The sequence below is a fragment of the Gallinula chloropus genome (genome assembly GCF_964237585.1).
Source record: "Gallinula chloropus genome assembly, chromosome: 7".
Lineage (NCBI taxonomy): Eukaryota > Metazoa > Chordata > Aves > Gruiformes > Rallidae > Gallinula > Gallinula chloropus.
The window spans coordinates 24,918,246-24,941,287 of NC_140092.1; the positions used below are offsets into that span (position 1 = coordinate 24,918,246).

Genomic DNA, 23,042 nt, shown 5'->3' on the forward strand with positions numbered 1-23,042 from the left:
TGCCCAAGCAGACAAGACTAACAGTTCAACAACTCACCAGGTCAGAAATACTAATTTGTTTTAAAATATTAAAAAGCTCAACTTTGATTGATGTGCATATGATTTTTAGACATTATCAACCTGCACTATTTCAGGTGATGAGCAATATTGTATTTTCTTCCTTTATCTTGAAAACAGTGAAAAACTTTGCATTTGCTACTACCCACTGTGAAAACTGTAAAAAAAGTACAGTGCGTTAAGAGATTGGGCCATCTGTAGAATAAGTTCCAGAGACACTCCTAAAATTATCAGCTCTTAAGTTGTCAACAGAGCAGAGGACAAAGAAAAAAAAATTCTTTTTCAGCAGTTGATGTATCTAGTTTCTGATGTGTGATTCCCTATTTCAGGTGCAGTCATTTGACTTTCTTGGCCAGTAAGTGAATCTTTCCCATACCGATGAAGAAACCTATTGAAACCAGAACAGCTGAAAATGCCCCTCTTGTTCAGACGTCCTGCCAGGTGACATTCAAACACAGATCAGCATGTGACTGCACACGTGAGCATTTCTACTTGGGTAATAATTCTTGAGCCCTTTACATAATAGTATTTGCGGAGTCAGAGCAGGAACTGCACAAAGAAAGCAATAGCAGTCCAAACACTATCCCATCCAGAGCCTGTATAATATATGATGCCTGTCTGTTCAGGGTTTGGCTGTGACAGAGTTAACTTTCTCCACAGTAACTAGGATGGGGACATGGTTTGGATTTCTTCTGAAAGCAGGGTTGATTACACAGAGATGATTTTTTTGTTGCTGAGCAGTGCTTATGCAGAGCCAAGGCCTTTTCTGCGTCTCACCCAACCCTACCACATGAGCGATGAGGCCAGGGATGCACAAAGATTTGGGAGAGGACACAGCCAGGACAGCTGACCCCAGTGACCACAGCGATATTCAGTACCATGGATGGATAATTAGAGCAGTGGCATTTGTCTTCCCAAGTAGCAGTTACTTGTGCCAGAGCCCTGCTTTCCCAGGGCTGCCTGAACACCTGCCTGCCTGTGGGAAGTGGGGAACGAATTCCTCATCTTGCTTTGCTTGTGCATGGGGCTGTTGGTTTCCCTATGGCTTGCCTCAACCGAAAAGTCTTCCTCCTATTACACTTCCAACTCTTCCTTCATCCCACCAGGGAGATGTAAGCAGCAGGACACATGGTGCTTAGCTGGCAGCTGGGGTTAAACCACTACACACTCTTTACTGAGAGAGTATCTTTCCCAGCTTTTAAATCCCTCTTGATCTGGGTCGTTTTACTGCAGGCTCTCTTCATGTTACTCAAGTAATATAGCATATTAAAATATTAGCTATAAAAGAATTAACTAAATGCAAGAGTTCAAAAATAAATCCTCTAAGAAAACTATTGTTCAACTAAAGGGGCTGAATCGTGAGGTACGTTGCGGGAGGGAGAGGTGGTGGGAAGGGAAGAACCACAGTCAGGGACAACGCATTGTAGAAGCCTCAAATTTAATTTAGCACACCCAAATTTTGTTAAAATGACAAAGAAGTCAAAGCCAAACCAAACCTAGAAAAATCCACATTCTATCTCCAGACAGTTTTTCTTTCAGCACAAGTGATTGCTGCTACTCTGCTCTAATTCTACATTGTGACCAACACTAAGCTCGGTAACCACTGCAGACTAATGAGCTTTCCTTTAGCACATTAGGAGTTCTGCTTCTTTTATGTAAGAGGGAAAAGTGAGGGAAGGGGCTATTTGCTTTTATTTCCTTTCAATAGTATCAAAATATGGCACTTACGCAAAAATATCGGTCAGTCTTCTTTCCAACTTTCCAATTCTTCAAGCATTTATATAATATATATATATATTCATACAGTTCTCTCCCATTCACTTCTCTGGCACAATCCATGCTGCCATTTACTCTGATTTCTTAGCTGTTTGAGCAGGAATTGTGCCAGAGTTTGGGAAAGGAGTGAAAAAAGTCAAGACGATTTGGGATGCTGACTTAAATGGCTATTGGATGTTTGCAACTAATGTGGTCAAGCACATGTCTAGATGAGCACTGATACATATTTGATATTTTCATAATGATTCCAATTTTTTATTAATCTAAATAATAAATTTTATACATGTGACATCAAATCCTGATTTGAAACGAAGTCTGCTTTTATCTCTTGTTTAAAAAAACCCACAATGCACTCTGATGCAGAGAGAAGTGACCCGGTCCAAAGCTCACTAATATCAGTGAAGGAATCGTGCATTTTCCCCATGGATGTCTGTGATCATTTCACTACTACAGACTTGTTAATTAACAACTTCTACATTTCCATGTTCTGGAAATGGAAATCTGGAAAATCTGATTTTTCACAGGCCAAGTGCAGCTCTGAGCTACCTACACCAAATTCCCGTTGAGGTGAATTGCTAGTTTCTTTTCTGAGAATCACACTATTTTTGGCAGAAGTCAACAGCAATAAGTACATTTTGTATAGCAGTAAGTTGCTAAACTTCCTGAGACAATAAAAACCAACCAACTTTAAAAGCGCTATTGATTTTCAATAAAAGAATTCCAAAGGTGCCCATTCTACCACATTCATTTATTTTTAGTATGCTACTACTGCAAGTGATGCCATTATTATTATCAATATTATTATATTAAGGGATTGAATCAGGAAGCCTATATGTAAGCTGACAGATAAGTATGATGTTTTGGAGAAACAACTAGTGGTGTTAAGGCATGTGGTAAGTGATGAAAAAAAACTAGTATAAAATGTACTGTGTTTATCTGTACCTCAGGTTTTAAGATGGCATGGTACTGTCATCTAGCAACACTGCCATACAAAGATCTATTACACTTTTGCCTACTACAAGGGTAGAAATTCTCCTCAAGTTAATGAAAGGACTCCCAGCAAGTTTAGTTGTAACTGGACTGAGCCTGAAAACCTTATTTACTGCAGCATTAAAATTTCACAAGATTAATATTACATACAGAAGAGAAGAAATAATGCAAAAAGAATAAACAATCAGGTTTTATAGAAAAATTCATTGTTTGTAGGGGAATGAAAGATACCATTGGCTCCTGAAGGTTTTGGAGGAAACCCAGAATTTGAATGGCTATAGAGAACTAACTTGAGAAAAATGCCAAAAAATTGCCTCAGACAGGCACATAAACACAGGAAAAACACTGCAAAATTTCCTGGTGAAATGGAAAGCCAAAGGCTTTCTCCACATCCATCCCAAAAAGAAAAGAAAATTCCTTGTAAATAGTTTCAATTTTGAAAAAGTTTTTAAAAAGATTACTTTAGACTAAAAAAGATTTCATTAAAAATTCTAGAATACATTTGTTTAGTAGCACACCCCCAACTGAGGGGAGGGTTGGGATTTGAGGAGCAAACCTGAGAGCGAACATATTTCATGAGAAATCTTCCAATTATGTTTTGTCATTGTTAATTTTTTTGGTTGACAGAGTCAAATTCCAGTACAGGTAAACATATCCAACTTAGATCCTAGACTTTAGTCATAAAAGACTGGATATATGCCTAGTGGAATCAGAACAACAGATAAAATTTATTCCCCGACCTATGTAAAAATAGTTTAAATGAACTCCATCCACACAAAGATTAACAGGGGAATTAACAGATTCCTCAACAGAGGAAGACTGATGTGGCTGATCTGTACAAACCCCCTGGATTTTCTTAGCTGGTGAGACACTGCACCCACAAAATCTCTTGGCAAAAAACCAAACTGATGATCCAATCTAATTTTCCAAGAACAACAGAATAAAGGTGACTATAACAATGAAGAAAAAAAAAAAAAAGAAGATTTGAGTTACCAGCCCAAACATCTCTGCTGTCACCTGGGATGATACTGGGAAGTGCAGCTCCCCATCAGGCAGCCAAATAAGAATGGGTAATCCCACGCTTAGTGGAAAATGTGTTGCCCACAGCAGGCAAAACACCATGACTCATTGATACAGGCTGAAATTCTCAGCTTCCCTGGTGCTTTCATTTCAGAGCGAAGGTTATTTATACAGTTATTTTTTCTAGCATTATATATGGATAATGAGAATTCCTCTTACTTAACTGTACCTTTCAAAGGACAGAGAAGTAATTTTCTCACAAACACACTGCAGTAACTCTTTGGCCTGACATTTACTTTTTTTGATCTCAGCTGGCATGAACAACTGTGATTTTTAAACAACTTTTTGTTTTACTGGGCAGTGCACCAAGGATTCAGTCCAGAGAGGGACTTAGTACCAAAAACCAGAACACCTACGTTCAGGCGCTTGGACCTCAGACCCAATGATGAATGTCTAGGCAGGGCCCTTCAGAGCAGTTTCCAAAGCAACTCTCCTTCTCAGCTGGGAGCCCTATGGATGAACCAGTAAGAAACACCGAGAAGACAGATATAACAGAAGTCTTGTGCTATTCCGGGGCACCTCATTTGGTGTTCAAGGCATGCTGCCACTCTGGAATCGCAGCTCAGACTCTCCTTGGAAAAGCATGTGCATTTAAAGTCCCTACTTGTAGAGATTTATTTTTTTTCTCCTTCCAAAACACATCTACCAGAGACACTAACTCCCTTGAACTTGAGACTACAGCCCAGCTGTAATTCTGCTCAATTTCCTCTTTCTCCTTATGAGGTGTCAGTCTGAGTGTTTCACCTCTAGAGAGTGCCATAATACTAAACAGCCTGGGGAAAAACTGGATGCTTCTTCTTACAGTCCTACCCACTAACCTAATAAACCATGTTCTCATTTGATGGTCCTTTGCTTCTAATGATTTTCTACATGGTGAGGCATGAGCATCTTGCAAACAGTCCATCGTTTGGCGATCAGACAAAGGCCCTGAAGAGATGGAAGTTTGATTCTCCCAGAGGTGATATCGACCTGGGGTCAGTTCAAGTGATAGCATACCATACGTGTAGACCGACACGGAGCATCCGCGTGGGGTCTCTTACACTAAGCGTAGTGCTTTTCCTCTTGGGATCGCAGCAAAAATATGTTGGGAGACTGCAAAAGTTCCACACCTAGTCAGTAAATGGCATAAAGTAACGGAAAGCATCGTTTGCTTCCAACAGTAACCTTGACACCGTGAACGCTGAGTATGAATGGCATTTGGAAAACTCTTGGGGCATGTAGAGCTGATCCTGCCAGCACTCGATCTGATATTAACTCAGGATATGAAAAAGGGAAAATGGGATAAAAAAAATCTGAAATTACTAAAGTTTCCACTGTTTATATTTGTAACCACTGATAAAGTCCCTTGTTATCTAACAGTCATCCATCAATCATAGCACAAACATGCCATACCCCTGAATTCTGCCTGCAAGACTAAAGTTACAGGTTGGAAAACTGTATCTATGTTTATGATGCCTGTATTTATATCTGTGCAGCACAGAGCCAGCAAGTTTAGGTTTCTTTAAATAAATATTCTCTATGTCATTACTGGCGAGGCATATTGAAATAAAACAAGTGAACTCAAAGCGCATTAGTAAATTTATCTACAAGCTTCAAACCAGGGTATCATGTATATATACAAAAAAAGACATAAAATATTAATTTTCTTTGTTGTACAATAGCTTACCGCTGTTTAGCGATGTTATGCAGAGCAAGATGTACACTAAAGACATGCAAGTATGACTCTCTATGGCTTTTTATTTCCCTCTCTAAATACAGGTTTCTAAATGGAATTTTACTAGGGCTTGGTTATTTTTCTTTTTCCTTCTTTCTTCTCAAAACAGAAGCCGATAACCACAGCAGTTTCTTTCCAAACAGACATTCCTTTTCAACAATAAGATTTAGTAAAGCTAAAAATAAGTCCTTATTATTTAACAGAATATTAAAGCAGCCTTGTTGAACTGGATTATACTTGCTAAACTGCAACTATTTTCAGTACTTTAACCACTATCATTCAGATAGCACAGACAACATAGAAAATGGTTAATCTTCTTGAAAAATTGTACAAAAAAGAAAGGTTGCTTGGAGAGCAGAACTGGATTCTTGAGCTTATTTCTGATAGAGAATCCTTATATTTATTCCCAGGTTAATGAGGATTCCCTTACATGTCACTGTCATTTATCCACTAGATGCTTTTCTGAGATTAGTTAAAAGGCTTTACCTCAAATGCTTGAAAGGTTAATCCTACATTGTAGTTTTCTGACACTGTTATTTTCCACACACATTCCTTCATTGGTCTGTAGTCATCAGGGTAATTGGGAGACTGGATCTGGCCTTCGTTTTTGTGGATTTCGCCTCCACAGATAGCTGATAGAAGCATAAAATTGTCATTGTCCACAATTACATTTTCTATTCTCCATGCCCAAACTGCTATTTTTATGCACCCCTTTTTAAGAGTAACGGTAAGATTCTTCTGGAGAAGACTGAGAAATTCTACCAAGGACAAATTACTGAAAACACAGTCCATTTAAACCACCGTAGGTATATCCATTACTGAATATAATGCAGCATTCCTAATAGCTCAAAACATGCCTAGAGTATTCAAAAATATTTGGAGTCACCGTGCAGAAAGGCGTTGGAATCCCAGATGATCTAAACCTCTACATTTTACAGAATACCTTTAAGAGGTCAGAATAATTAGGTCTTACTTTTTTCACATTTGACATACGTCAAATAAACATTCTTCATTAATATTTGCTAGCCTTTAGAAAAAGGCATTCAACAAATAAGTTACATATTCGATGACATATTTTAGCTCACAGAATATCGCTTCAAGCTTAGACTGAATTTGAAGAAATAGCTAATGCAAATAATACATTTTTAATGGAAAAATAAATGTCCATACTGATAAAGATTATGCTATGCAGTTAAATAATACAGTTTACTACCACCGACTCACTATTCAGGAAAACAGGCTCTATTTTAAAGAGGTGAACGCTGGCTTGTGAATATGCTCAGCGTGGGGGTGTCTCTATTAAGAAATCCCAGAGCATATGGAAAACTGAAGTCATATCTTCTGAAGAATAAACAGAAAGTACTCAAAGAAATCCTTTCATGCACAAAACGCAAAGAACATGCACGTTTAGTTAATCAAGTGGCTTGGTAAAAACTGCTTATAAATATTATTGGTGGTGTCCCTGGAAAAGAGGTCATCTGAAATCCGATCACAGAAGGAGCTTCAAACAGTCCTGCTCAGTAAGTTAACCCCTACTGCCTCTTATAGTAATAAAATACTGATTTTGTGTTAGGTTATTTTGGATTGTTTTGTTTGTTGGGGTTTTTTTAAATCTTTTATATTAAAGGCATTCAATTAATATTTTTTCTCCATAACCAAGTAGTTTCTAAGACCGTAAGAGGCTTACCTTCATAAATTGCTGCAAAACCTTTCCCAACCCAGTTGCTGCTGCTGCGAAACTCAATCCACATCCTGCTGTCAGAGGATGCGAGGACTTCTGGCAGTTTGTCACCACAAAACCTGCCTAAAAACATGCAACCAGTAACTGCATTTTCTGCCGCCTCTGAAGACAAACGCTGCAAACATTTATACAGGTGTTTAACATTATAAACAGGAGCAGCACAACCAGCTCAGCGGAACTATTCACACGCTCATGGTTAAGCACACACATTTTGGCATATTTTTGGGACCTAATACACAAATATTTTATAAAGGTTTCGGTGCTTCTTCTCATTGCAGTTAGGCTCACAAGTCCAAGTATAAAATCTGAAGGGGGTAAAGTAGAAAACAGGTTGTTTCTATACATAGAAACCTGGATATTTTGGAAGGGAAAAGTGAGTAGTAATCTGAGGAGAAGACTATAATCTAGGACATAGCAATACCACGCAACATGTCTAGGTACCAAAGAGATTTAAAGGCTAACATCCAAATGACCCTAGACTTTGTAATGCTCTTATATGCAGCCTAGGTAGGTGAAATTTCTGTTTGTCTAGGTGACAGAGAAAGGAACAGCAGAAAAATGTAATTATTGCCTGAGTTTAATCGTTTCTTCTTTCTCTTCTTTTTATGGACAAGAAAACGGGTGCTAGCTAACAACACTGGTCTCCATTCTGAAAGCAACAATGAAACTAACCCAAGAAGCTGGGGACACTCATGTTTCCTAGCTCCCCAGTGTCAGAGAAGATTGTGGGATGTCAAACCAAGCCTCTGTATTGGGCAGCATCGTTACAGGCTGTGAAATCTCCCCACCAACCCCCTGATTTAAGAAGAGGTTGGCTGCAACTTCCTGCCCATTCACTGCACCTCTAAGACTTGATTCACGCCCTGTGGGAGCGGAGAAGAAGATGCAAAGGAGAAACAGAAATAATCTTCCACTCGCAATTTAAATCATATGGGAACAGAGGTCACAGTGGGTGCTGTCAACCAGCGCACGTGATCATCAAATGCTTTCTGAAATTTCTCATCACACCCTCTATAGATTTACCAGTAGTGAACTATTTCCCCATTTCTGTGAACAGAACTATGGCAATTTCCTCTCTCAACCCCCACAAGCAAAGCAAAAAGATGCACATGTTGCAGCTTTCCTCTTTCCGTACATGAAGCTGGGTAGCAGCTAGCTGCAATGAAAGGAAGGCTTGAGGCTTGAAGCCCAATAAGCAACTTATTTGAGGCCATCTAAAGTTTTTTTTCCCCACTCCAAAGTTTAGATGCACTCTAGATACCTAAAAACCAAGAGGTTTGTTGTGGGTTCAACGGCAAGCAAGTCCGCTGAATTCAATGATCACGTTAGCTATGGACAGCGCAGCATTCAACCGTTGCATACCAAGCAGAGGTGATTTTCTCCAGTAGCCATCTCTTACTTCAATATAGTCGTACCAACAGAGGCTGCTCTTGTAAAGGTCCATGGTGGTAAAGTTTAAAACAATCTGCAATCAGAGAAGAAGATCTAATTAAGTCATGTGTGGTTAGTACCAGAAAATTATCACAACAGCATTCTGCAGAATTGAAGCCAGAGTGGTCACCAGTAACAGAACTCCAACACTTACCTTAACCCCTCCTCAATTACTTTTTATAGAGAATAAAAGTTGCTTGGAAACTACCCTTGACCATTATCCTAATTTGGTTTAGAAATACTAATCCTAAATCACCATAAGCTTGCATTTCTAACACAGGGGTAGGATTCATCCTGAATCATGGGATGGCATAATAGCTGCAATTTGGACCCTGACTGACCAGGACTGTGAGGAGTCCTCCACTGAGAAGGAAGGTCCAGCAGAGACAACTCATAATGAACTGACCAAAGCCCCCATCCCCATCTACTCCTGTGCCTCTTGCTGGGGGAGGAAGAAGAGAAATCATGAATAAAGTTGAGTCCGCAAAGAAGGGAGGGGTGGGGGGAGATGCTTTAAGATTTGGTTTTATTTCTCATTATCCTATTCTGGTTTTATTGGGTAATAAATTAGATGCATTTTATTGTGCTGAGTCTGTTCTGCCCATGATGATGATTGCAGAATGATCTCTCCCTGCCCTTATCTCAACTTCTGAGCCTCTCAGTATTTCTCTTCTCCCCTGTCCAGCTGAGGAGGGGAGTGATAGAGCAGTTTAGGTGGATGTCTGCCCTCCAGTCAGTGCCAAACCACCACAGTCAGTCTCAGCATCATGTCCTGCAATTTCAGGGATAAGTCCAAACAGGAAGATTAAAAATCATTCATATTTTGTATTATAAAACCATTTACAATTCATACCCTTTAATTGGATTTAAGTGTATATGGAAAAAGAATTCTTCTTCTTCCAAATCAGTTCCTCAGAGTAGATTAATAAACACTTCAAACTAACAAAAAATCTTCTTTATTCACATATGGGCATAGAAGTGGTTTTATTTTTAGCTTTGATCCTAGGAACTCACAACTGCCATCATAAAACAACCATTAATTGCCGCACAGTAGCAAACAGCTTGCATGGCAAAAACATGGATCTCTCTGGCAGTCTGTGAAGCAGCTCTGAGAGTCAGCTGAAAGGAGGGGAATTTACAACAGAACTGCAACAATGGGCCCAGAGAGTCAGACAAATGGTTTATCTTCATCTCTTCTGAAGACACAATGCCTCTCCAAAGTCAACCTAGTACAATATTAAAGCAGAAAGGCATCACTTTTTCATGCTGTTTAATTTTAAGAGATAAATTGGAGGAAGCTAATTTAAAGGTAAGGTAAGCCTCAGTGCCTTAGGTATGTAGGTGGGATGGCAGGGAGATGCAATGAGGCTTTTCACCAAACAATGGAAAATGGAGACAATTTGCCATACCCAAACACTATGCCTCTTAACATCAGGTGAGCGAGGGTCTAGCTTTCCCTTACTTTCCACCAAAAAAACCCCAAACCCTAAGTACACCCACACAAGTTATTACATTCTGAAAAACATCTTTTGTTTTCAAGGGAGAATAGGAAACTTTACATCACAATCTTAAGAGGGCATATCTTCCCCTAGCACCTAGTCCTGCAGCTGGCCGTTTGGGTGGAAGATCATGCTCACAGGGGATTCTATTCAGCTTTCACCTCTACCACCACGGCGCCATGGGAAACAGAAAACATCTGTGAGGCTACACATAACATCTGCCAGCAATCCTGCACAGGGAGGTACTTTATGCTGGCAGCCAGAGCCTTGCGGGATAAAGGTATGGGCCACAGAGCATGCCAAGGACCATCTGGGCAGCGCTGAATGAATGGGTACCTGTCCTGATGCTTGAGTACAGCTATTGTGGTTTAGCCCCGGCTGAGCTTGCTCCCCCTTTCCCGTCCCCCTCAGTGCGATAGGGAAGAGAATCATGAGGAAAGCAAAACTCGTAGGTTGGGGTAAGGCCAGTTTAATAGGACAACAAAGGATGAGGAAAATAACACCAACACTTACAAAAGAATATACAAAGCAGGTGATACACAACCAATTTGCTCACTGCCCTGAACCCCGATGCCCAGCGACCCTCTCCTCCTTGGCCAGCCTCCTTTACATACTAGGCATACGTTATGTGGTTTGGCATGCTGGTTTGGACAGTTGTACCGGCTGTGTCCACTCCTAGCTTCACACGAAAATCAACTCTACCCCAGCTGAACACCAGGATGACAGGCAAACATTTACACCCACAAGCTGCTGCCATGACCACAAGACCCACCGAAAGGCTGCTTAAACAGCAGCCTGTCTCTAACACTGCACTGTCTGGCAGGACATCCTGGAAGCAGCTTTGAAATGCTTTTAGCATGGCAGATGCCTTGGTGTAGAGTGATATTTTTCTTTTCAGTTTTGCAAAACAGGGGCATTTTTTCCTCTGTCTAGTGTTACTGAGAAAACTGACAGGAATCCTCCAGTGCCAAGCTACCCGATTTCCAGGCTACCACGCTGTTTACCTAAAACCGGCATGCATCAAAGCATTAGTTGACCCCTTCAGCTGGCATTCACTAGGCTACTGTGGCTGCGCCCATCCACATGCTCTCACGGTTCTCTCAGTCCAAGTGCTACACCTCCTGTTTTGACTTCCCCGCCTGACTTTCTGGACGCAGACTTCCCACGCCGATCCTTCACGGAAACTGAACCTCACAACTCACCTCTTTGCTTTTGCCTACTGCGACACCTCTCGAACTTCACCTAGCTTATGTACACCTCTTCCCAGATGTCTATCCAGCAAAGCATTTTGCCTTTCCTGTTCAGGCACATGTACTGAAACAACAAATGCATAAATATTATCAGAATTCCAAAACCACTCACTTACAATGTTATTCTCCATGAGAAACACCCAGACCTGGCTAAAGTACAATCACTTTTATGCTTCCCTCTGCATCCAATTTTATTTAACTTCCAAGTGCTACCTGAGTCTACTTCTGAGGGTAGGAGACAGGTCCATATGTTCTCTGACTCACAAAGCAATTCTGTCTGTCCTTTGCAGACGGTTTCTTCTTCAGCCTGCCTTTCAAATCAAGAAGCCTCACCAGCTACAAAGGTTTTATTATTCTCATCTACTTTGCAGTTCATATCTTTTCTAAACTCCTGCCTTCTGTTTTTCCCGGAGTTTCTAGCACTGTGGGTATCTATGTCTGTATCTAGCCATACTACTTGAAAACCCTTCTGCCCTCAACTGTCTCCTTGTCCTTTTCCACCCATGCCCACCTCACACCAGCTGTGCAGGCAGAGGGGTGTACAAGAGGGAACCTTTTTTCTCTACCTGGAGGAGATGCAGACAGCTCAGGGTAAGTCAGGCTACTTTCCACAGCTGCTTAAACTAAGCAAACAGGGTCTGTTGGAAGCAATTCGTGGAAGCCACATCCGATACCTCCGCCATTGGCTCAGTTGTGCAGAGCCTGGGGGTCTCTCACCAGTCTAGCCACAAGCTTTCAATTTTCCATGACACAGCTGAAACATCAGATTTCTCTGTTTTCCAGTTGGAAATTTGCCTTTTTCCAAACCTGATTTGCCAGGATAGAGTTGGGGAAAAGATGGTTTTACTTAGGTGTGATCATGTCACTGTTTCAGATGCTGCTATCTAAATGGAAATCATTACAATTTCATGAGCTTCCTCCTCGGCTCGATGGTATAACCTTCACAGCCTTTTCTCACTCTGAGTGCCAGGGTATCGACTGACCAGAATTCATTCACTCTACACAGGCAGAGCCCCGATCAGTCACAGCACAGCATGACTCATGGCTGGGAACAAAACAAGTATAAATATGTTTAAGAACCTGATTTGCAATTCTGCAAAGCATTACACAGAACCACAGGCAAGGCAGAGCTTGTTCAAAGGGGCAGCCTGGCTGAAAGTCTTCACAGCAAAAATAATCAATGGGCATTTGTCAGCACAATTAAGGAGCTGCTGATTACACAGCAGGTTCAATTGTGTCACCACAGCCTTAGGGAATGCATCATACCTCCTACTTCCTGGGACAAGAAAGCACAAAACATACAGCAAACACCACATAGTGCTAAGCAAAGTTCTCTACAGCTGGCATTCTTTCCAGTATCAGCCAAGGATCTACCTGTCCTATGTTATCACTCACATAAATCATTAAGGAAAATTGAAAAGTAGCACAACCTATTCAAAAAGGTGGATTAAAAAAGAACCCGACCCACTGGCCCCATTGCAACTTCCTATGCCAGCAAAATTTCTATGCGCCAGAAGGTGGGATTCACCCTGGCAGAAAGAAGGCTTATTGTGTTACTAAGGCCATCCTTCCCCAGATACTTTTCTGTGCATGGATGTAACGTGTACAGCGGTTCACTGCATGGTCTGAAATCTTGAGAGAAAGTAAAAGGTGAATGAATCACCTGGTTCTAGTAATAGGGATGCACACACTTTAGGTCAGCCTGGCAATTTATGGTGTCTATTGATAAAGGGAATGCTGCAGCTAGTGTGCACAGCTGCCATCCTGTCCAGAGAAGCTCCTGCCATCAAAGATCAGAAGGGTAGCAATATAGCTAAAACGTCCGTCCTCTAAACTACACTCAAACAGCACAATGTGAAATCTCAATAAATCAGACACAAGAGCTAGACAATCTGGACTGATGCTTTTTCAGTTTATTTTTGGGTGACTGAAGTGCTCGCTGACATTTCGGAACACGATGTGATGTACTTGCACATGCTGCAACCTCCACGCAACATTCCTGAGCTCTATCAGGGTCAAAGCAGCAAACAAAGGAACAAAAATATATTTTTATTTTCCCTTCATAAGGGGATTATGTTATCATCATTTACTGAGAAAATCTGGGATCGAGCACAACATGCCCAAGGTACCATGATATATGCGGGGGCTAAGATTTAGACCTCATTCCTGCTATCTGCTGTTCACATCAAGTACTCACTGCAAATAGGGTCCTTATCACAAGACAGACAATACCCTCCAGGAGCACCACTTGACAAAACAGATTTTTTGATGTTAGCAGCAATATCATTTACTTCGTTCTTACTGAAATAAATAGAGACTATGAGAGACAGGGGTCTGAACAGCACCCTACATACACAACTCATCACAGCAAATGTCAATTAGAAAACTGCATTTCATATTTTGGCCCCTTTGGGGTGGGCGGTAAGATGGGAAGAAGGCTCGTCTTCTTACAAAGATGGTGGTTTCCCCCATTAAGCTGTTGTACAGTATAATACAGCTCCAACGGTGGTTACAATCTCAAGACATAATGGTGTTGGTGTTGAACCCGTATTACACTAACCTCAACAAATAGACATACACTAAGTTGGAGCATGTTAAACTGTGGGAGGATGACTGGAGTTAATGGTAACTTAAAAGTTAAACCCTATTTCAAAAGGCTCAGCATTTACAGAACATCCCAGGGTGATAAGCAGCTGAAATGCCAGGCACCCGCTCAGCCATAAAGCTCCTAAACATCCTCCTTCCTAATAAGTTCCGAGGCAACCTTGAAGGTTAATAATGTCAGGGGAGCGGGTGTTGCACCTATATTACACTAACCTCAACAGATAGGGGTACACTAAGTTGGAGTATGCTAAGCAGGACCATTTCCTAACTCATGCATTGTTTTGGACAGCCACTAATAATTATAGGTAATTATAGGTAGTTAATAATAATTGTAGGCAGTTTTACTAACCAAGGAACAGAAATCTGAGACATTTTCCTTGTTTTCACAGCAGCATCCAAGAAGCAGCATGAATAGTGGGAACATAAAATTACCTATCCAGACTAATTTGCATCTTTTGTGCAAATCTTCTCTTATTCATCTGTTTTCATTTGTTTTCCTCTGCCAACCTGCAGAGCCACCCACACCCTCACAGAACAGGGTGTGTTTATTTTCCCCTGTCTCTGGCTCGTGCCCAGAGGACAGCGAACGCTTGCCAGATGACTTTGCTTTCATCCCCCACAGTGGCAAATGTTTCTACAGCTCCTCAGGATCTATCAGTACGTGAAGACCCTGAGATGAAAGAAACATGAAATAAAGTAACCCAATCAGGAGGAAGCCATGTGCAGCATAGGGTGGGACACCATTGCTGAGACTGGCTGAAATATCTGGGGGCAATCACTGGGTTTGCCTCTTTGGACTCTCCAGTACTGAGGTTGGTGCTAGGTTCTGGGTTAACAGTCTTTGGGCTGTGTTTGCTTGGTATCAGCCACCACTTCTTGTAAAGATACTTACTTCCTTTTTTGGTTTTTCCCTGCATCTTTTGTCTCAGGTGAAATTTCCCAAGGCTCCCTTGATCTTGATTTATTCTGAGGCAGGCAAACATTAGAGCCAACAATTTCAAGCAAGATTCAGCTAGCAGGCTTTGAACACGTACACAAGAAGAACGGGTTTAGCTTTCACTAGGATGGCACACTTTTCTCCCTGAATTGGCCTCACCAAACCAATCTTCCCACTCCCCTCCAATTTTCCACTAAAACTGGTGCCCAGAAAGTAAAGCCATACACGCTAGAATTGATACCAGGGAACACTTATAGTGACAGGGTTTTTTCCTCCCAGTGTTAGTACTATTTTACTTTAGAAACACATCAGCCAACATACCAAGAGCTTCCTTAGACAGAGCCCAGCCACCGGCCCCACAGAGTTTCCTTCGGTCACCCAAGCCCATGCTGGAGAAGAGACCACTCAGGAGTCCACACTATCTCTTCCACCTTTACACCGAGCCACCAACTGACCTCGAAGCCAGTTGTAAAAAGATTTCATGACACAAACATGTAGCAGATTGAAATCCAGCCTTCATTTCCCATGGACAGCCACCGAATAGATGGTATGTGGCTCACAGACCATAGTCGAGTCAATAGCACAAAGTTCATGTTTCCATTTCTCATGGCATGCCATTGCTTTCAGTTATTATACAAAGTTTAAATTTAAATGAAGAGCTAAAGAAACACAACTTGTTATTTGGAAAATAGCATCTGCGTGGAGCTGAGGGAATGTTAAAATACCTTCTCCCCTGGAGTCACGGAGATTCTCCATATGCAGTGTGTGTAGGAAGGATAACCATTTGGAAATCCCGGAGAAGAAAAGTTGCCTGTAGATTCCTGCAGAGTTTCTCCACAGGCTGAAAGAAACAAAATACAGTAAAAATATCACATTGAATGCGCCTACCAGAGAAAAATGGATCTTTCCAATATCTACTCACAACACATTTAACTCGCTGCAGATGCAGAATGGGAAACAGACTCGCTATTTTACTTCTTATTCATAACAATGATTTAAGCCAGTCTGACATTCATTCCATCTTACATGGGATGTTTTTATTCCATGAACTATTTCACTGCTGTCTGCTGACATCACCAAAATTACAGCAGTCTTAAAAATATCACCCCTATCAATCAACTGCAAAATTATGAGTATAACTTTCTTTTGGTGAAAAAAAAAAGTTAGCTCCACCCTCAGACACATCTCTTAAGTACCAAACCCAAAGTAAAACAAAAGCTGGCATGGCACAATTAGCACAACACTGGAATTTTGTCAGTGGTTTCATTTAACTTAGTAGTCTTCCCACATGAGAGACTGAGCTGACCTAAAGCCACTCATTCATATTGGTATAGAAAACGAAATCCTATATTCAACAAAAAACTCTTGCAGCAGCGATTAGTGGAGATGTAAGTAATAAAGAAAAGCAAATATAAAGTCCTACAATACCAAAGGCTTTTATATTCTCTATTATCAGAGCTCTTAGCATCTGTATCTCACCCATCAATCATGCCACTAGCTGCTGGCAGCCTGGTTAATAATTCCCCTTCACATTAAAACATAGCACTGGAAGCTCCTGCCTCTCTCCACCACTGAAATGGATTCTGGTAGGGTGTCACACCTCAGTCAGTCATCTGTTTTGACCTTAATCAAGTTGTTTCACCCACCAATTTCGCAGGTGTGGTATGAGAGATGTGAATTTGAGAATACGACCCCATGACTGACAGAGTAATCAGCCCTGCCGTGCTTCCAAATTACAGTGCTGCCACTGCCAGCAGGTGAACTTCTGTATCGTCAGAGTCTCCATGAATTATAAATGATCCGGAAAGTCTTTCAATGAAAGGGGACAAAGGAAGAGATTGTTTATGACAAGGACAGAAAACACAGCTGTAGAGGCTGTCTTGTTTCAGTGAGTCTGAGACACAATCTGACAATTACGCTGTAAGATTGGGCATAAGGTGCATTCACAGCGTTACATATGTTGACACAGAAATGGTTCTTGTGACGAGGAGAGAAAAGAAAGATTGGTGTGACCCCCCAAAAATCGACAGTTAACGTCAGCATTGCCATGCCCTTTAGGAATGAAAGGGAAAAAGCCCTGTGCTTTTTCTCCCTCATTTTAAAAAACGTGAGTTTATTTTTTAAAAGTTGCCAGCAGCCACGGTAAATGACACATACACAAAAGGTATTCAGTGCTAAATAATTATTCCTGTACAAAGCCCTTTCAGTGAAAAGGCTATATCCATAATTAACCACAATTTATTTTTAACACAGCGATGAAGGCAAACTTCAACAAATTGCAGGCTGCTGTACTGGATTGCCCTAGAACTAGTGAACTGTATTGTAGCTTACAACGCATACTTAAAGCACGTAGGAGAAAGCCAAGAGTAAAAACATAGTCTTTTTCAGGAGCAGAGGAAAGCAGAGTTCGAGGAGGAGATGGCCCGCACAGAAGATGTGCTCGAAAGACCTGTGGGGGTCCAAGTACTTAGAGCCCCTCTTTTCCTTCTCCTCATGCATGACTTCATTAAGACTACCGTGCATCTGTGTGCTCTCACAAGGCACACATATTCCAGGCTTCAGGACATTGGAGGACAAGAGCATCTCTCTCGTGAGAAGAGGCTGAGGGACACGGGGCTGTTTGGTCCAGAGAAGGGAAGACTGAGGGGGAGCTTCTCGATGCTGAGAAACCCTTGAGGGCCAGGGTCAGGAGGAGGGGTCAGTCTGTGTTCTGTGGTGCCCAAGTACAGGACAAAGGACAATGGGCACAAACTTGAACATAGGAAGTTCCACCTAACGTGAATAAGAGCTTCTTTACTGAGATGGTGGCAAAGCCGTGGGCCAGGCTACCCAGAGAGGTTGGGCAGTGTCCATCTCTGGAGACATTCAAACCCACCTGCATCCTGCCCTGTGTGGCTTGCTCAAGGAGGTCCCGCTCTGGCAGGGGGTCAGACCTGAGGGTCTCCAGAGGTCCCTGCCAATCCCAATAATTCTGGGATTCTGACTGTGTTTGCTCCAGCCAGACCCATTTCACCAACTCTACAGTGACTAAGCAAGCCTCGAGCAGATGACAAGATGAGAGATATGGAATGCTGTCAGTCTAATCTTTCCTGCACACATTGCCATCGCTTTCAGTTAACTGTAACTCCAACACCCAAATATCGATTATCGGGTCACACAATGCACGATGTGAAGTATAGAACCAGACAAAAATGCTATCAGGCATGGTAACCGGGCAGTGGGTAGATCATAGAATCATAGGGGGCTTGGAACGGACCTCGAGAGATCATCAGGTCTCAATAGATCATGTGCTTATACAGCGAACTAGCGAACTCTGCAGCAGTGTTTCATTATACCGCGTGCATACAACACCTCTGGGTTGGTCTACACAGACTGTCAGGTTCCAGTAAGGAGTAAAGGGAAATATGCATATGACAACACACAAATCCTCCAAGACACGTAGGGAACCAGCTCTCATTTTTTTGTCCATAGCACTAGCAAAGACATGATGTCATATGCAGATAATTTAAGCTAACCCTTTTAAAAAGGGAATCACAGCCTTCAATATTTTTCACTCAGACCCGAGTCTGTACCTCTATACATACATGCCATATATAGCTGGTGCAGAGTCCTAAGAGTATCTGGTACTGATAAATGCACCTGTGAAACTCAAAACTTAAACTGGTTTACTGTTGATATTATTGTTCTTTATAGTTAAAGGGAAAAGGTTTTAGTCTAAAAACCTTAATCCTCCTGATGTAGTGAATAATGCTGAACACTCTTATCTAATGTAGCAGAGACGGGAGCAATTTGCACCCGAGGAACAGCGGGAACAACACAAAAAAGAGCCAGGCTAAGTACCTTCCACCACCTCTTCCACACACCCTGTCACAGGTCCTGGCAATTTGTAAATTTGCTGAACTTCTTCCATCCACCTTCAGTTGCTCTCATAAACCTCCTTTTCCATCCATCATTCAGTCCCACTCTACCAACTTACTTCTTTTCCTCCCTTTCAGCCTAGCAGTATCCTTCTCCATCATTTCCCTTTCTTATTCTCTTCCTCCAATAAAAAAATACATATACATTTCAAGCTGACTGCAATTTCTATACAGGACTATGTGTTGAAATTTTAGCTACACCAGAAGAAAACATATTATATTGCTCTCTTAGTGCGAAAACTACCGCAACACATTCAGCCTTGAAGTTCACGATCAATTCTCAAATGCCAAGACACTCAGAGTTCAAAATAAGACTGAGGGACCCTCATATCAGTCAACCACTTTCTCCTTCTCAGTTTATCACATAACAATGGAACTCAGTATTAAAACATAGCAGATCCCTATCCACATTTATGTTTTCCTTTGACAAAAATCCTAACAGTGAAAACCAAACCCAAAAACCTGTTGCTACGCTCTTGAGTCCCAGCACTTCCTCATCCGATGAAAGACAGCTTACCAAACCTCACGCATTGGCTTCACCAAACTCAAAGCAGTTTCTCAATCCCTATGCCCATTCCTGAATAATGGTCCTGGGTATCCTGACTCACTAAAATGATCTGGGAGGTTCAGCTGCTTCATTGCTCAGAGAATCAGCTGTATTCTCCAACAACCCAGAGCTCGACTTCATTTGCACAAGCCCCAGGAAACACCGGAGGCTTCTTAATCCAGAAACTGCTTGCATGAACAATGAGAACTCCAAACAAAACATGCACACTACCACAAAAACCCTTTGCCACAGAAGCACATATCCCTGGAAAATACTGATCCTGTATTTTCACTGTATTACATTAGACCACACAAACACACACATGAAACAGTGCGGATGTTGTTAATGGTTGAACTATTCACCAATGTTTTATCATAAGCAGAATTCACTATTAACATTTTTAATCTGAAACAGGATATACAGAACATCCCCCAAAAGCCACCCAGTGTCAGGGGGCTTGTTTGGGACTGCAGCAATCACATGATTCCTTTCACACCATCAAGAGCTAAATTTTCAGTCCGTTTGCTGGAAAAATTATTAGATCACAAGTACCCAGTAACTTTCAGAGAGCTACTTGCTTTATTGGGTGTCTGTGCTGTGTTATTCCATTTTGCAGCTTCTATTAAAAACATTAACTGAAAAAACCCAGCATGTTAACATTCTAAAATCTGCAGCAAAACCTCCTGCCTTTTATTCTCTTTCAAAACTTCCTGCATTTGTGGACTGGCTCATCTAAGGAAAGCTAAAGAAACCAACAGCTTTTATCCCAAAGTTTGCCGAAGCCAAATACCAGGACAGGAGCATGATGCTGTAACCAGTGATCATTTCTTATTACCTCTCAGAAGCCTGCTCACCGCTGCTGCAAAATATAACTTACTTTTACAGCGTGTGCTCACCAGACTGTGAGACTAACTTTCAGCAAGACTCTCAAGGCATTGAAAAAAAAAAGATAGCTTATCATTAACAGGTTTTAATGAACAAGACATTTTCTCTGAACAACTATCTGAAGGTAACCTCAAAAAGCACCTTGCATCTTTTTCAGTTGACTGAAAGTGCATGTTTGGGTGTTACACACATAATAAACGGCCTAGACTAGAACTGTTGGGTCTTTTCCTTTCTTAAGTTAGTGTAATCATAAAGTACTAGCTACTTTCAGGATGGTTTTGATTCTCTAGACTGTTTTTGTCTCCAACATTTGTCATTTATCAAAGTATATATGTATTCTCCATGTTTATAAAATCATTGCTCTCCCTATAACCTTACTAGAAATAATGCTGCAGAGAAGAACGGCATTATTCAAGCACCTTCTGTACCAAAAGAAACAAGCAAAAATTATTCCAAAAGGAACAGCTGTTAAAGAAAATGTGTTTAAGTGGCTTCTCCTCTGGCAGGCCCAGAAACTGTGCATGTTTCTCAGTACGCAGGAGATGATGATTCAGTGTACTTACAGCACAAAGAAAAGCACATTTCAGCTGTACAGTGTACATCAAATGCACATCGGATGCCCCCGACCTTCAGCAGATCCCACTGCTGATGATACAGATCTGAAGCAGCTCCATCACATCAGTCCTGATCCCTTTTTTCTAGTCCTGTATTGATCAGGTGGTAAAAAAAATCCGACTTAAAACAGTTACTGAGATGTCATTAATTCCCAGGAGGAGCCAGAGGGCTGTAAAACTCATGTGGCACAGGACCTTGCTGGCAGCTCTAAGAGGTGGCACTTCTGAACTGCTCCAGTTCACACGAGAGGTCTGGGCTATCACTGCAGCAAGGAAAGTAAATCATTTTGCTTTGAGGTTTCCATCGCTCCAGCAGCCCTTAGGGAAGAACTAGCACAAGAGAGGAACCACAGGGCTGACGCCGGGTGGTTCCAGACATGCTACTCATACTTCTGAGACAGACAGCAACTGCACCCCAGCACTATTTTGAGACGAAAGATCAATACGCATTGACACTATAGGAGGATAGCACTAGGCAAAGGATGTTAAAATGTTAAATGCAGCTGTTGCAACTGCTTGTCCTAAGATCCAACCAGTTCATCCATAAAAGATTTTACAACTTAGCTGCCCTGGATTGTTGTCTGTCAAACTTTCAAAACCCGTGACGTGTTCAGAGGCAATGGCAATCATTTAACTTGCTCCTTCTGCATTCTACTAGAATTCAGATACACCAGCTTTTTTTTGTCCTCTTGTCACGGAACCACTAACGAAAACAAAACCTGAAGTGTCATGAAATTAAGTGTGGTTTCACATGGCTTGTCTGTCCTTAACTGCTTTGCATTCCGGAGACCTTACCTACGAGAGCTTTTATGATTCAGTTCTTGAACTTCCTACATCAGCTGCCAACACAGAAGCAGACTACTGAGCAGCTGGCTCAAAAGTTTATCATTCCTCTTGAAAAACAAGTCAAACAGTCACTAGTATGTGGGGTTTTTTTTGTTTATGGTGCAATACCTGGACATCTATACAGCTTTCTTGCCTGTGCAATGTCTCCTTTACTTAGACGAGTACGCTGGCCAATGGCAGGTCGTATACCATTATCATCACGGGAAGGGAGAATGGTATCCAGAAACATGCCCCTAAAAAAAATAAAAATAAAAATAGACCCCAAAAAAACCCCTATCAGGTTTCTGTCATAAAACTGACTGAGTTTTATGAATGTATAACACTATTTTGTAAATCTAGAATTCACATCTGGCATAAATAAGAGGGTAAACTGCACAACTTTAAATACAGAAAACATGTCGTGAAAATTCCTTAGGTTGTCAAACTTCATGCAAAGGTATAAAAAAAATCTTCTTTCAATCAATCAATTAACATTTCAGCTTTAATGTTTCTGCTAGACCACAGGAGGGAAATCTGTTACTAGAATTAAGAGAACACAGGAAAGGCACTGCTGTTAAACTCTTGATATATATATATATATATTTTTTTTTTTTTTAATATGTAATTACATAAAAAAAAACATAATTTAGGCCCTACCACAAAATTCTTAATCACAAAGTTCCTAAAAATGTTTTGAAGGGAAGTCAAAGCCTAATTTACATGTGCATGGGCAGGTCAAATCAGGCACATTTACAAACCCTCATTCTGCCAGGTGCTGTAACAGACCTAACTCTAGCCACTGCTGCTATTAAAACTCAAATGCTTGCTTGCCACCCTCTGTTTGCTTTACTATAAGATATATTATATATATATTTGGGAAATTTTGAATACGTTCCAAAATATTTTGGTAGACTTAAATAAATTGTAAAAGTGAGGTAGAAAACTAAAGTTCTAGTATCATGCTACAGAATTTGAAAATCCCTAAAATAATAATTAAAAAAAACCAACAGAAGAATAGATTTCTGTGTTCTCTTGTTCTTTAGCTTTTTTATACTATCTTGTATACTTGTAAGGCTTTTACTGAAAAGTAAAACTGGTCCAAAAATAAATGAACAGTAAGGATCTTTGTAGTTAGGAATACTGTTTATAAATACAGATTGCTTTTTTAAAATTAA

The 23,042-nt window shown here is 41.0% G+C and overlaps 1 protein-coding gene across 3 annotated transcripts in view; it reads right to left on the minus strand.

The window, feature by feature from the left end:
• Nucleotides 1-23,042, minus strand: part of TLL1 (tolloid like 1) — a gene marked incomplete at both ends in the record, with an annotated part of 126,930 nt that overhangs the window by 26,488 nt on the left and 77,400 nt on the right. For all 3 annotated transcript variants that reach the window (XM_084266795.1, XM_084266794.1, XM_084266796.1), the window contains 5 exons: nucleotides 6,104-6,249; nucleotides 7,305-7,421; nucleotides 8,721-8,823; nucleotides 15,805-15,920; nucleotides 21,997-22,121. In XM_084266795.1, coding sequence (XP_084122921.1) covers nucleotides 6,104-6,249; nucleotides 7,305-7,421; nucleotides 8,721-8,823; nucleotides 15,805-15,920; nucleotides 21,997-22,121 — 607 coding nt within the window. The remainder of the gene's footprint in view (nucleotides 1-6,103; nucleotides 6,250-7,304; nucleotides 7,422-8,720; nucleotides 8,824-15,804; nucleotides 15,921-21,996; nucleotides 22,122-23,042) is intronic.